The sequence below is a fragment of the Gadus macrocephalus genome, chromosome 1, assembly GCF_031168955.1.
Source record: "Gadus macrocephalus chromosome 1, ASM3116895v1".
NCBI classification, from domain to species: domain Eukaryota; kingdom Metazoa; phylum Chordata; class Actinopteri; order Gadiformes; family Gadidae; genus Gadus; species Gadus macrocephalus.
This window is the reverse complement of record NC_082382.1, coordinates 15,494,029-15,506,528: the sequence shown is the minus strand read 5'-3', so window position 1 is coordinate 15,506,528 and position 12,500 is coordinate 15,494,029. Positions and strand designations below refer to the sequence as shown.

The 12,500-nt window shown below is 47.9% G+C and overlaps 1 protein-coding gene across 4 annotated transcripts in view; it reads right to left on the bottom strand.

Annotated features, from left to right (window-relative positions):
* kcnd3 (potassium voltage-gated channel, Shal-related subfamily, member 3) overlaps nucleotides 1-12,500 on the bottom strand; it is a 75,626-nt gene that overhangs the window by 8,524 nt on the left and 54,602 nt on the right. For all 4 annotated transcript variants that reach the window (XM_060048862.1, XM_060048876.1, XM_060048863.1 and 1 more), the window contains one exon: nucleotides 2,608-2,709. In XM_060048862.1, coding sequence (XP_059904845.1) covers nucleotides 2,608-2,709 — 102 coding nt within the window. The remainder of the gene's footprint in view (nucleotides 1-2,607; nucleotides 2,710-12,500) is intronic.

Genomic DNA, 12,500 nt, shown 5'->3' with positions numbered 1-12,500 from the left:
ACGACCTCCACTACCAAGACCAAGACCACCACCACCACCACCACCACCACCACCACCACCACCACTACCACCACCACCACCTCCACTACCAAGACCACCACCACCTCCACTACCAAGACCACCACCACCACCACCACCACCTCCACTACCAAGACCACCACCACTACCACCACCACCACCTCCACTACCAAGACCACCACCACTACCACCACCACCACCTCCACTACCAAGACCACCACCACCTCCACTACCAAGACCACCACCACTACCACCACCACCACCTCCACTACCAAGACCACCACCACCTCCACTACCAAGACCACCACCACCACCACTACCACTACCACCTCCACTACCAAGACCACCACCACTACCACCACCACCACCTCCACTACGATGACCACCACCTACACCTCCACTACCACCACCACCACCACCACCACCTCCACTACCCAGACCACCACCACCACCACCACCACCACCGTCACCACCAGCATCAAGACCACCTGCAGCACCACCCAAACCACTACCAAGACCACCGGCACCACCCGACAACCACCAAAAAACGTTGGTCATCTCTCCGTCATACAGCACGGCTTGTAATGGCTAATCACAGTCACAACTGGTGGCATAATATGTCACCTTTAAAGTGTTCTAGTTGACATGTGGTTGAGCTGAAGCATTAAACGGCACTAAAAGGGGCGCTGGCGGCCTCTCTGCTCAGCGGGGTACCGTTATTTTAGCGTTGATGCTCAGGGTTCTTCATCACCAGACCGGTGGCTCACCTAGGTTCCAGGCTTAACCTGTATGTAAAGCTGCACAGCTGTGAGGCGCAGATGTTTGTCTCTGAGTTATTTGTGCCCTGAAGCCCCCGTCTAGCTGTGATGGGATCCTCACGTCAGCAGTATGACTGTGGCCCCGGGATAGATCAACGGGCAGATGGCCACCATCAAACAGAACCCAGCATTAAAGAGAAGGAAAAGAAGTGGCCAGCAGACACAATGCTGGCCACTGAAACAGTGTCTATCTTTATCGGAGAACCTTGAAGGCATCATCCCACTACCAAGAGTTGGCTATTGTACATATGTTATTTTTGTGCATTGTAACCTCAGAATTGTATCAATACCCGATAAATGTTTATGTCGGGGTATTGATATAAATAATGCAGTAGGAAGTTAAGTGTTCATTTTGAATTGATATATAAACATTGCAACAACAAGAACATAAAAGGGCAAAAAACTGTGTTAACACTAACAGGATGGAAGATGTGACCTTTTATAGGAGAGGAACTCCATTGAAACAAATCCAAAAATGTGGTTTGTTGAATGACATTGATTTTCAGCGTGGAGTATGAGGAGCTTGAGTCACTGACTTGGTTTCCTGGGTATTTGTGTTTGGATGAGAAGGGGAGTGAGAGAGTTGCCGAGAGAGAGAGAGAGAGAGAGAGAGAAGAGAGAGAAGAGAGAGAGAGAGAGAGAGAGAGAGAGAGAGAGAGAGAGAGAGAGAGAGAGAGAGAGAGAGAGGAGAGAGAGAGAGAGAGAGAGAAAACGGAGATCATAGACAGAAAACAAAGCGGTGGATAGAGACCAAGGCATAAGGAAAAGGACGGATGAGTCTGAAACACCACGACAAATGGATGCAGAAGATAATAAAAAATAAGTGCAATAGAAATATAGTCAGATAAGAATTGAGAGAGAGAGAGAGAGAGAGAGAGAGAGAGAGAGAGAGAGAGAGAAGGAGAGAGAGAGAGAGAGAGAGAGAGAGCAAGAGAGAGAGAGTGGGTAAGGAAAGACAAATTGAGAGCGATAACCGGAGAGCAGAGCTCTTGTTTTTTTTGCACCATGTCAGCCATTTAATAATAGCAGCGCTTTGGTAAAACACTGAGATCCACGAGTTGGGTTTACATTACTCGGCTGCTCCCCCCGCCTCAGGCCCATTTTTTCAGACCGACTTAAGATTGTTCCCATTATGTTGACCACGCATCTAATGAGATCACACTGAATGCCCCCGACAAGACGCCGCCTGAAATAATTACAAAGGGCCTGGGGGAGAGATGACCATGAGGGGGCCCACGGTTATCGCCCTGCCAGTAAGGGCAGCCGGGGAGGAAACATAAAGGCCCAATCCCATTTCTACCCCTTACCCCTTCCCCTTACCCCTTCCCCCTTGTTTTGAAGGGGTAAGGGGAAGGGGTAAGGGGTAGAAATGGGATTGGGCCATAGTAAAGGTGCAGGGCAGGAATGCATATGTTAAACCTCAACTAAATGTGGTAGTGGGAGCGTGTGGGGAGAGGGAGGGTGAGTGCGAGGAGAGGGTGGGAGTTCATGCGGAGAGGGTGTGTGATTGGGGGTGTGTGTGGAGAGCGTGTGAGGGCTAGGGGGTGTGAGTGGGACTGTGGGGGGAGAGGGTGTGAGGAGAGGCTGAGGAGAGGGTGTGAGTGTGGGAGTGAGTGAGGAGAGGGTGTGAGTGGGTGTGGGAGTGAGTGATGAGAGGGTGGGAGTGTTTGAGGAGAGGGTGTGAGGGAGAGTGTGAGTGTGAGTGAGTGAGTGAGTGAGTGGAGGGACGGTGCACGGCGGTTGACCTCGGTGCTCTGTCCGTCCGTCTCACCGTTAGCTCTAGCGGGTCATTGAAGAGGCCGTTGCGCTTGCTGTGGAGGAAGCCGCTGGAGCTGCCCGTCTTGGATATCCGTATCCTGGCCAGCCGCGCTTTCTGCAAAAAGGCCACAGACAATGGAGACATAGACATTAGTCACAGCACCAAAGCAGCAGAATAGTTCAAAAAACTGGTTTTCACTTTGACAAAGATATGCGAGATCGGAGAACTCCAAACTCATCTGCCAGCCACTATAGCTCATATCACACATCTGCAACTCCGAAACCCACTTTGATAGCACAAGAAGATTCATGGTGACCCCGAGATAATGCAATACAGGCGCGGGAACACTGTCTGCCAGACAGCTATAGGAGTAGTGAGCAGTTTGATATAATGTGAATTTCATGGGGCATTGACACTTCGCTCTGTGTTTAAAATGGCGTTTCTTCCATCTCGGGTATATCTATCATTCTGTTCCCAACGTAGACAACGCCTCGATGCAACGCCTCTGCTTGATTCATTTTCCAAAGATGAAAACAATTAACACATAGAGGAATGTTCAGGTCCCATAATGTTTTTGTATCAGTTTTTCTATGGGTTTTGCAAATGCCAGTGTGTTCCTGTCGGAGTAATCCAACAAGCACTGCCAGTGCTGATGCAAGGCTGATGCATCGTCTCTCTCTGATGCTTTCACTCACTGTTCCTTTGCTCCTCCGAATGAGGCTCTGAGTTGAACAAATAGAAAAAAAACAGTACAATAGGAGGAGGAACAAAGAAATGCAATCCTTCAGAGTGTCTTCCCTCATTGCAAGACAAAATTATATATCTGTCGTGCTGTTACAATTGACTTCAGCAACTCAAAACTTCATGGATTGTATTCAAAAGTCGTGACCAGGACTGCCTTCATTATATATACTCTTAAGGCTGTGTTTGTGTTTGTGTGTGCATGCCAACTTGTTTGTGGAGTGCTTGCCGGTGTGTGGATGCCCTTGTGTTTCCTCCCGAATGTGCCTGAATGTGCGTGTGGAAGTGGCACCTCTCAGCTACCACATTGTCTCCTTTACACCAGGTACGTGTAACGTGAGTCCCAGGCCTGGCAGAGATCTGCCATTTCCCTGTGAGAGGAAACCGCAGGCGGTGTTTAATGTATGTGTGGCTTGCTCGTCACGCTCAGCCAAGGAGGTAGCAGGCTGCACCCTGGCAGGAAGTGTGTGGAACAGGTAATGGGAGGCGCATGAGTTCCAACCACCCAATCTGGCTAGCAATTGTCCCACGCCCACTGTGAGGTTAAAGCCATACGAGCCTGACCATTTGTCTCTGTTTGTGTGTGTGTGTGTGTGTGTGTGTGTGTGTGTGTGTGTGTGTGTGTGTGTGTGTGTGTGTGTGTGTGTGTGTGTGTGTGTGTGTGTGTGCAGAGCCGGCGCTGGCCGTTTCGGCGCCCTAGGCGGCTCGAAATCAACTTGCGCCCTGGACAGGTCTTCCGAGCGGGGGGGGGGGGGGGGGGGGGGGGGGGCTGCTACGGTGACGGTTTCGGGCCGCCCTGGCGATTGCTCCCGCGCCCCCTCCCTTCTCCGTTCGCGTCGTATATTTTAATTGACTGATTAAGGGCGCCACCAGAGGGCGCCCCCAACGTATTTGTCGCCCTAGGCGGTCGCCTAGCTCGCCTATGCCGAGCGCCGGCCCTGTGTGTGTGTGTGTCTGTTTGTGTGTGTTTGTGTGTGTGTGTGTGTGTGTGTGTGTGTGTGTGTGTGTGTGTGTGTGTGTGTGTGTGTGTGTGTGTGTGTGTGTGTGTGTGTGTGTGTATGTGTGTGTGGTTGCTTAGAGTGCCGGTGTATGTGCAGGTGCACATTTGTTGGTGTGTGTTGGCATGAGCCACCCATGTGTGTGTGTGTGTATATCTGTGTATTTATGGCCACACATCAACATATATCTACATAGACCACCATACATCAGCAGGGATTTCTGATGGCTTCCACTCTGAGACTGAATATGGTAATGTCTGCAAATTCGGCCCATCTCTCTATTTGAGTTCCACTTAAACGAGAGGCCATGCAAATTGACCTGGGCTCTGCTAACTCTAGGTTACGCTTGGGGATTCTTAGACGTTATGCTTAAAGGAAAAGTGGAGCTAAGGCCAGGATTTACCAGGCTTTAAAGGCTGGGTTATACAGAGAGACAAACAGACACACGGACATGGGGAAGACAGAGTGGTTCATCTTTACGACTGCACAAAATTACTTGGTTTAGGAAACTGCTGTGCTTAAGTCATCGGTTATCCACTGACATTTTCGCTCACTTTCCCTGCGGTCTTCCGCCACCTATAGTTCTTCATGCTGGGACAGTTTTCCCAGAATGCTGTGGGAAAGCCTCTTAACGTATCTGGCTTTCAGCTCGACCAATCCTATCGCCCCTCTGGGGTCAGTGTGCAAACAAGAGACTCTTGATTCCTGTTCTCGTGGTTACAGTTGCCAGGCAGCGCAGGGGTAATGGGGGAAGTGTTAAGAACATATCCCACCAGATTTAATCTACTTGGGCTGTGTGCTGATAGATACTTTGGGGGCTAAGGGGACCCGGCGTCTCAGACCTGTGCACTCAGGCACTGCTCGAGAACCACAACCTCAGCCAGTAGTGCTGCTGGCCAAGCATCATTGAGAGTACACAAGAGAGAGAGATGTTCAATTAACACACAAACACAAACACACACAAACACCCAGAATTATTCTGGATGTAAACAGTACACGCATTCCGACAAAGAGTAACAATTACAGAACAGACAGTTTCCACTTCGCAAACGCAACCACACAAACGCTCTCTCTCTCACACACACACACACACACACGCACACACACACACACTGACACACAGACACACACACGCACGCACGCACGCACGCACGCACGCACGCACGCACGCACGCACGCACGCACGCACGCACGCACGCACACACACACACACACACACACACACACACACACACACACACACACACACACACACACACGTCAATCTATGATTTAGCTTTCCATTGCTTTCATCATTTTGTTGAAATTGGCAATGAAGGCCAAACACTAGCTAATATAATTAGGAGGGATATGGATTTGCAGATATGGCAGCTGGTTGGTTTGAAGTCATCACGCAATTTGTATTGATCAGGATCCACCAGCCATAGCAGTGCTTACAGTAATAGCAACCAGAAGTTTTCAAAAGTAAATTTGAATAAATCTCATCAAGAACTGGCTACCACATACGTGTGATGCTGTATGTAGAAAGAGAGACAGAGATGGAGAGAGAGAGAGCGAGATAGGGAGGGAGAGAAAGCGATAGAGACAGGGAGAAAGAGAAATAAAGAGCAAGAGGGAGAGCGATAGAAGACAAGCGAGAGAGAGTGAGAGAGCAAGAGACAGAGATAGAAAGAGAGCGAGAGAGAGATCTCTACGGGCATTTGAAAGAAGAAAGGCCAGCATGGAGGTCCATCGGGAAGCCAGTGAGTCAAGCATTGATTGTAAGTCAGTCTAATCTTAAAACAGTCAAACTGTGGCTTACATCCAGCTCCCTGAGCAGTGGGGAGCTGACTTGCACAGTCCTGCGACTCCTCCACAATGCACAGAGAGAGAGAAGCAGAAGGAGGAGGGAAGGGAGAAAGCAATTCATTTTTGACAAAGCTGGGTTCCTCCCCTCTTCTGTGGTTGTGCGTGTACAAAAATTCAGTGGCTGCCCTCTGCCTTCCTTAAGCACCATCAACAACTCCTGCTGTCTCAGCAGGGCCAGAAACATCCTGAAAGACACCACGCACCCCGGCTTCCATCTCTCCAACCTGTTGCCCTCTGGCAGGCGCTTCAGGTCCATACGTGCCAGAACAAATAGACTCAGGGACAGCTTCTTTCCCAAAGCTGTCACCATATTGAACTCAAATTTGCAATATTAAAAACTGCACTGACATATTTCCACTGACCACTGCACCACCTACCTCTATCGTTCAATACGCTGCTAGACGCACTTGGACTCAAGTCTGTGCTCAAAATGTTTTTTTTATTGTCTGTTTGTGGTTCTTTAGTGTGTATTTAAATTGTTTATTTATTTTTTACTGTATACAGTAGTCTTTTATATTGTGCTAACTATGTGTGCACTTTTAAGGAGCTGCTCCTTGGATTTCATTGTACTGTGTATAATGACAATTAAAGCTTTTTATTTTTCTATTCAAGGGGACATCAGCAGTGAAGTGAACACTAGCAGGCACCTGTTATTGAGGTTGAACACAGTTCAGGACAGAACCAAACCCTCTTAATCTTCTCTCTGTATTAGACGTGTTCGTCTTACCAAGTACTGATTGCTTTATTGATTGTCCAGCAGAGGGAAAAAAAACAGCAGCCAGAGACAAAGGTCACAGTGTGTCTGTGGTTATGTGTGTGTATAGCCTGGCCGCTGGTGTGTGCGTGTGTTTGTGGGTAGTTGGGTGTGTGTGGGTGATCTCCCATGACCTATGGACCTTGGTCCAAAACAAAGACAAAAGGATAAAGGACAGAAAAAGAAACAGGGTAGGTTAGGATCTCATGCCTGATACAACAACACAAAATGAAAACTGTATGATACAAATGTGGCCTATAACGTTATTTCACCATTTATACACGGTTTGTTGCAGGGCACTGATAGAGCTGTTGTGACCTGAAATGCCCACCTCATAATCAAATAACAACATTATTTATGTTAATAGCTTAGTCGTACACAGACCCCTCTCAACGTTAATTATGCATGAGCATGTGGCCTTCTGTGTTCAACAAGTGTCTCCGTGTGATTCAGTGTGTCAGTGCACCAGGGCATCTACCCTGGTGCAGAACTCCAAGGTGGAGAGGACCTTGTAGAAAACCACATGGACATGAAAGAAGACCTGCTGTTCACAGCAGATTCTCCCCTTGGATTCTCCAACTTTGACCTGCTCTTAATAGAGAGAAGGAGCCGCCGTCTGTCCTGCTGTCTGATGATGGCATGCTCTGATCCGTTCTAAAGAGCGGTTGCTCTCTAGAGAACAGCTTGCTGTCCTGAGCGCATGGTTCTGTCCGCCAGAGGGCATCCAAAACCTGGTCGGTGGGTGAGGGGTGTGTGGGCGGTAGGGGAAGGGGGGGGGGGGGGGGGGGGGGGCTTTCACAGCTGTGCCCAACACAGGTTATTTCCAGGTCGTTACCAGGGTTGTAAAACAGGGCACATCGGTCTTATCGAGAAGCGTTTGTTCGCCCCCAAGCACGAATCAGAAATTTGCCATTAGAGGTATCTGAGCGAATTCTCAAGTACATATGGAGCGATGAACTCACTGATGTATAACCTCTGTTCCAGCATAGAGATGAGCTGCAGTGGCTCGCCTGCAGGTATGGAGTATCATGGGTGTTTGGTATAGATGGTGTGTCTGAGAGTGTAAAGGGGGTGGTATAGAGAGATAGATGGATAGACCCGGGCTTTCTCTTGACTGCTGCCCAGATGGACGGAGCCTAATTGTGATGGGAGTGCAGCACAACTAACGAATAGACCGCAGGAATGAAGATGGAGGCAGACAGGATGGGAGGAAGAGGAGGATGGATCAGGAAAGGGGGAGGAGGGGGGTGCAGAGGATGAAGTAGAGTAGATGCCAATGGGAGGATGAGAGGCAGGATAGGAAGGTGGAGAGAAGGGGAATGGCAAGGAGAGGACAGGGGGAGAAAGGCAGGTCGGACGTGCTGGAAATACTAACGTGTCATCCCCTTCCTGATCTGCCTTTGTTTTCCCCTGCAATCGTCAATCCACACTCCCCTGCCTCACGCACCCAGATAAGCTTCTTCTATTAAGAAAATCCTTATAAAACATCACATTATTCCTCCCAACCGCTTAAGAATGTTAATGTAAATGAGTGGAGTAGATAAACTATGTCCAACAAATGATGTTATCTTGCTCAGGGCGACTCTCCAGTGGCACGTCTTAAATAAGTGGTTCCCAACCTTGTTGGGGCTGTGACCACATTCCTAGCTCTGAGAATTTTTGAGTCCCCATACCTGAACTTTGGTGCATCTGCGTCCAAACAAATTGTATTTACCCGAGCAACAGTTGCCGGTAATATCAGCGTCCTAGCGAAGGTAATCACATCGCTCCACTACACACACACTATGGGATGAGTAGGGGTTTGCTTGTGGCTATGAATAAGTCTGTAGTAAAGGACGTCAATTTTACCTTAAAAAAACTAAATTATAATCAAAGGTCTGCTAATAATAGATCATCAACTATCTATACCTTGTGTTGCAATCTCCTACAACTTCATATGCATATCAGGGGTCTCAAAGCGGGGTGCAGCCCCCAAGGGGGGGAACCACTTTCCTTAATGGTCTGGTTTTACGGTTGAGAATGTCACGTGTCATTAAAGTTTGGTAGCATTAAATAACAATATGCGCTACATAGTGGGTCCTAATGGGGTGTTGAATAATAGGGCACGCCTGAACACTTTATGTCTTCGGTGGCGGGAACATTAAGCATCGTGAGCTGTCATTGGCGGTGACAGAAGCACTGAGGGAGAGAACGAGATGAAAGGTTAATGAATCGTCGATTACATACACTCTGTCCATTTGCAGTGAGTTTGGCAAATGTCCTATGCTTCTTGATTGGCTCGTCCGTTGGGAACTTGAACCCATTTCAAAGGCTATCTCAGACATTGTGTGAAAGGAGAAGCTGATGAAATGGTGCATTGCTTTAACACTAACTGGCTAATAAAATAATTGAACCGATCGCTAATCACAGTAAAACATTTAGTCGAAAATGAACCTGCTCCTGCCATTATCTTGGTTTTATTATCATTTCCGGTGTGTCAATATTAATAAAACAAGCCAGCGGAAATATTAAAATGGGCTTAATCTTCCGGCAAACGAAATTGAATGGCAGATCCATTAAGCAGCTGTCCATGTTGTTTTATGTGTTGATAAAGGCTCTGCCCAGAGCCTGTAGAAGACCATCTATCGGCTGGAATTGTAGAAGTAAAAATTTGTTCCATAATGCGCACCAAGAGAAGTCAGAGTGCTTTTCAATGAGTTTCATATTTTCAAACTAAGTGTTGAAAATGAAGAGTTGTCAGAAGGCGGCAAAGAGAGGGACAGAGAATTAAAGCTGCTTGGGATGGTGCATTGCAGTCCGTGTAGACCGAGGAACACATAGATAGACCAGACCAAGGTCAGGTCTAAACAGATAGCAAACAAGGGGAGAAAACACACACCACACACACACACACAGTCACACACACACAGACACAGAAAACAAACACACACACACACACACACACACACACACACACACACACACACACACACACACACACACACACACACACACACACACACACACACACACACACACAAACACATACAAACACACACACACAAACAGACTCACAGACACAGACACACACACACACACACACACACACACACACACACACACACACACACACACACACACACACACACACACACACACACGCACACAGACCCTCACAAAACATTCACACGTCTTCCTTTTAGCCAACTGCTCATTTGGGTGAAAGCTATTTCAGGAATGAACACAACATTAGTACACGCATACCCTCCAGCCCTCCCTTGTTGCATTCTACCCTTCTCCCCATTCACACCCTCCTTGCATTCACCTTCCTCCTTAACCCCCTTACCTATCTCCCTCAAACACACTCAGAGACACACACACACACACAATCCACTGCACCTCACCTGTTCCACCCCTTTGAAACGGTAATCTACATAATGTTCTTTCAGTGTGTCTCCCCCTCACACACACAGACACACACATACACACACACAACCGTGCACTCAGGGTGGGTTTCCCTGTCTGAAGAGAACTGTGTTCACCATGATCACTGCACAAGGTTGGGCGTAGTTAAGACTTGGCCAGCGGTGGTCAACACCACAGATGAACCACGAGCACTTGGAACAGGTTTACTACAGCCTGTGCCCTGGCATTGAGATTAATGAATGTAATTAGAGACAGAGGGAGAGAGCATGGGTGCGAGAGTGGGAGAGAGAGAGAGCGAGAGCGAGAAAGAGAGAGCAAGCGAGAGAGAGAGAGAGCGAGAGCGAGAGGGCCATAATAAATGAATGAATGCTGAAATGGAAGTGCAGCAAATAAACATGATTAAAAGGAAAATAGATGAACGAGATTAATGCATTATAGAAGGGGAAAAAAAGGAAGGTGCGGGGACTGACGGAGAACAGGACTGAACAACACATCCTGAACATATAAAGGCTGTTTAAATGTCTCAAGCTCTAAACGAACACATCAGAATTTGCCTAATGCCTTCCCAGGAGACGACACATTCAACATCCCCTGACACAGCAGAGGCAGTGGCGCTCCCTCCCTGGGACTGGGATTAGCAGCCAAACTGTGCATTCATACCCGGTGATGCAGCTGCACTGCTTGGCTCATGGACACACCACTACCAATCACATTTGGCCTTTTAAAAAAACAAACCATTTGCATATGTTGCTACGCACTGCCAGAGTGAATAAACACACCGGCGAGTGGTTACGCCAGACTCCCTCCTCTCAGAGTGTCCTCGTAGAAACAAAACACACACCACATCCAAGTCTCCCGGAAAGCTGTAATAAACCTGGACGTTTACCAATACACTCTCCAATAAGTCATCTTTGAGATGTGAGAGTCAACGTTTGAGGTGTCACGTACAACAGGTGCCAGGTCATTACGTAGGGAAGTGTTTAGGGGATCAGAAGGCCACTTTGGTGCGCTCAAATTGGCTCGTTTCTTGGGAAGTTCACACCCCATCAAGTTCTCATCAAGTAACGGAGTGTATGAATGAGTATTCGGGAGGCGGTACTTGTGCTTACAGCGTTAGGTGTGTGAGTGAGAGCGGTTGAGAAAGAGTGTAACAAAACGCATCACTGGCCTGGCCCCCTGCTGCGATGTGTGAGGCCTCTAGTGGTTCCTCCGGGCTATTCCATTACATGGCTAATTAAGAGCCCTGTAATACTAGAGATAGTTCCACACCGTCAACAGCGATGGCCAAAAGGAACACACACACACACACACACACACACACACACACACACACACACACACACACACACACACACACACACACACACACACACACACACACACACACACACACACACACACACACACACACAGAGACGGCTCATCCTGTATGACAAGGTCGAGTGTTGAGTCGTTGCTATGGTCACGCTCCATACTCCACCCACGGTGACAATAGTGTTGTATCAGTTTAGCACGACATGGGTTAGGCATTTGCACACTTTAACCAAACATGCATATTTGTGTGTGTGTGAGTGTGTAAGTGATATGCAATGTTGGTTAATGCAAAGCATAAACTTAACATTGTAGGTTTAACGTAATTTTTCAACATAAAGCTCGACTTAGGCTGCAATGTTGTATATGAATGTCATGGAAACTATGCCATGTCTCCCAAAGCTTTTTCCTCTGCGGTTAATATTGTCCAGGGTTCTGCTGCTCACCACAGTATAAAGCTGTCACGTTGGCCTTGTCCAGACCTGTATCTTAGAATCAAAAACATCCAGATAGTGTCTGAAACGGCTAGCGTAAATTGGGTCAAATGAAGGTTGTTTCTGTTCTTTCTGAACAGATTGTAATACATTTAAGAAACATTCACAGCCTTGCCCTCCGAGTGTGATTGGATCAACCGAGACACCTTTCAACAGCCAATGTGAACACACTGCTTCACGGTTTCAGTACGGCTCATTGAAACAAGGTTGAAGGGTTGGTGGTGAAGCATGAATCATGACGTTTCTTTCCTTTACGCCAACATGAGTCAACGCACCTCACACACAGCCTCCCTGTTTGCAGGAGGACCAGTGAAGCCCTGTGAAGAACTCTCCTCTTTGGGGGAGGATGTCTGG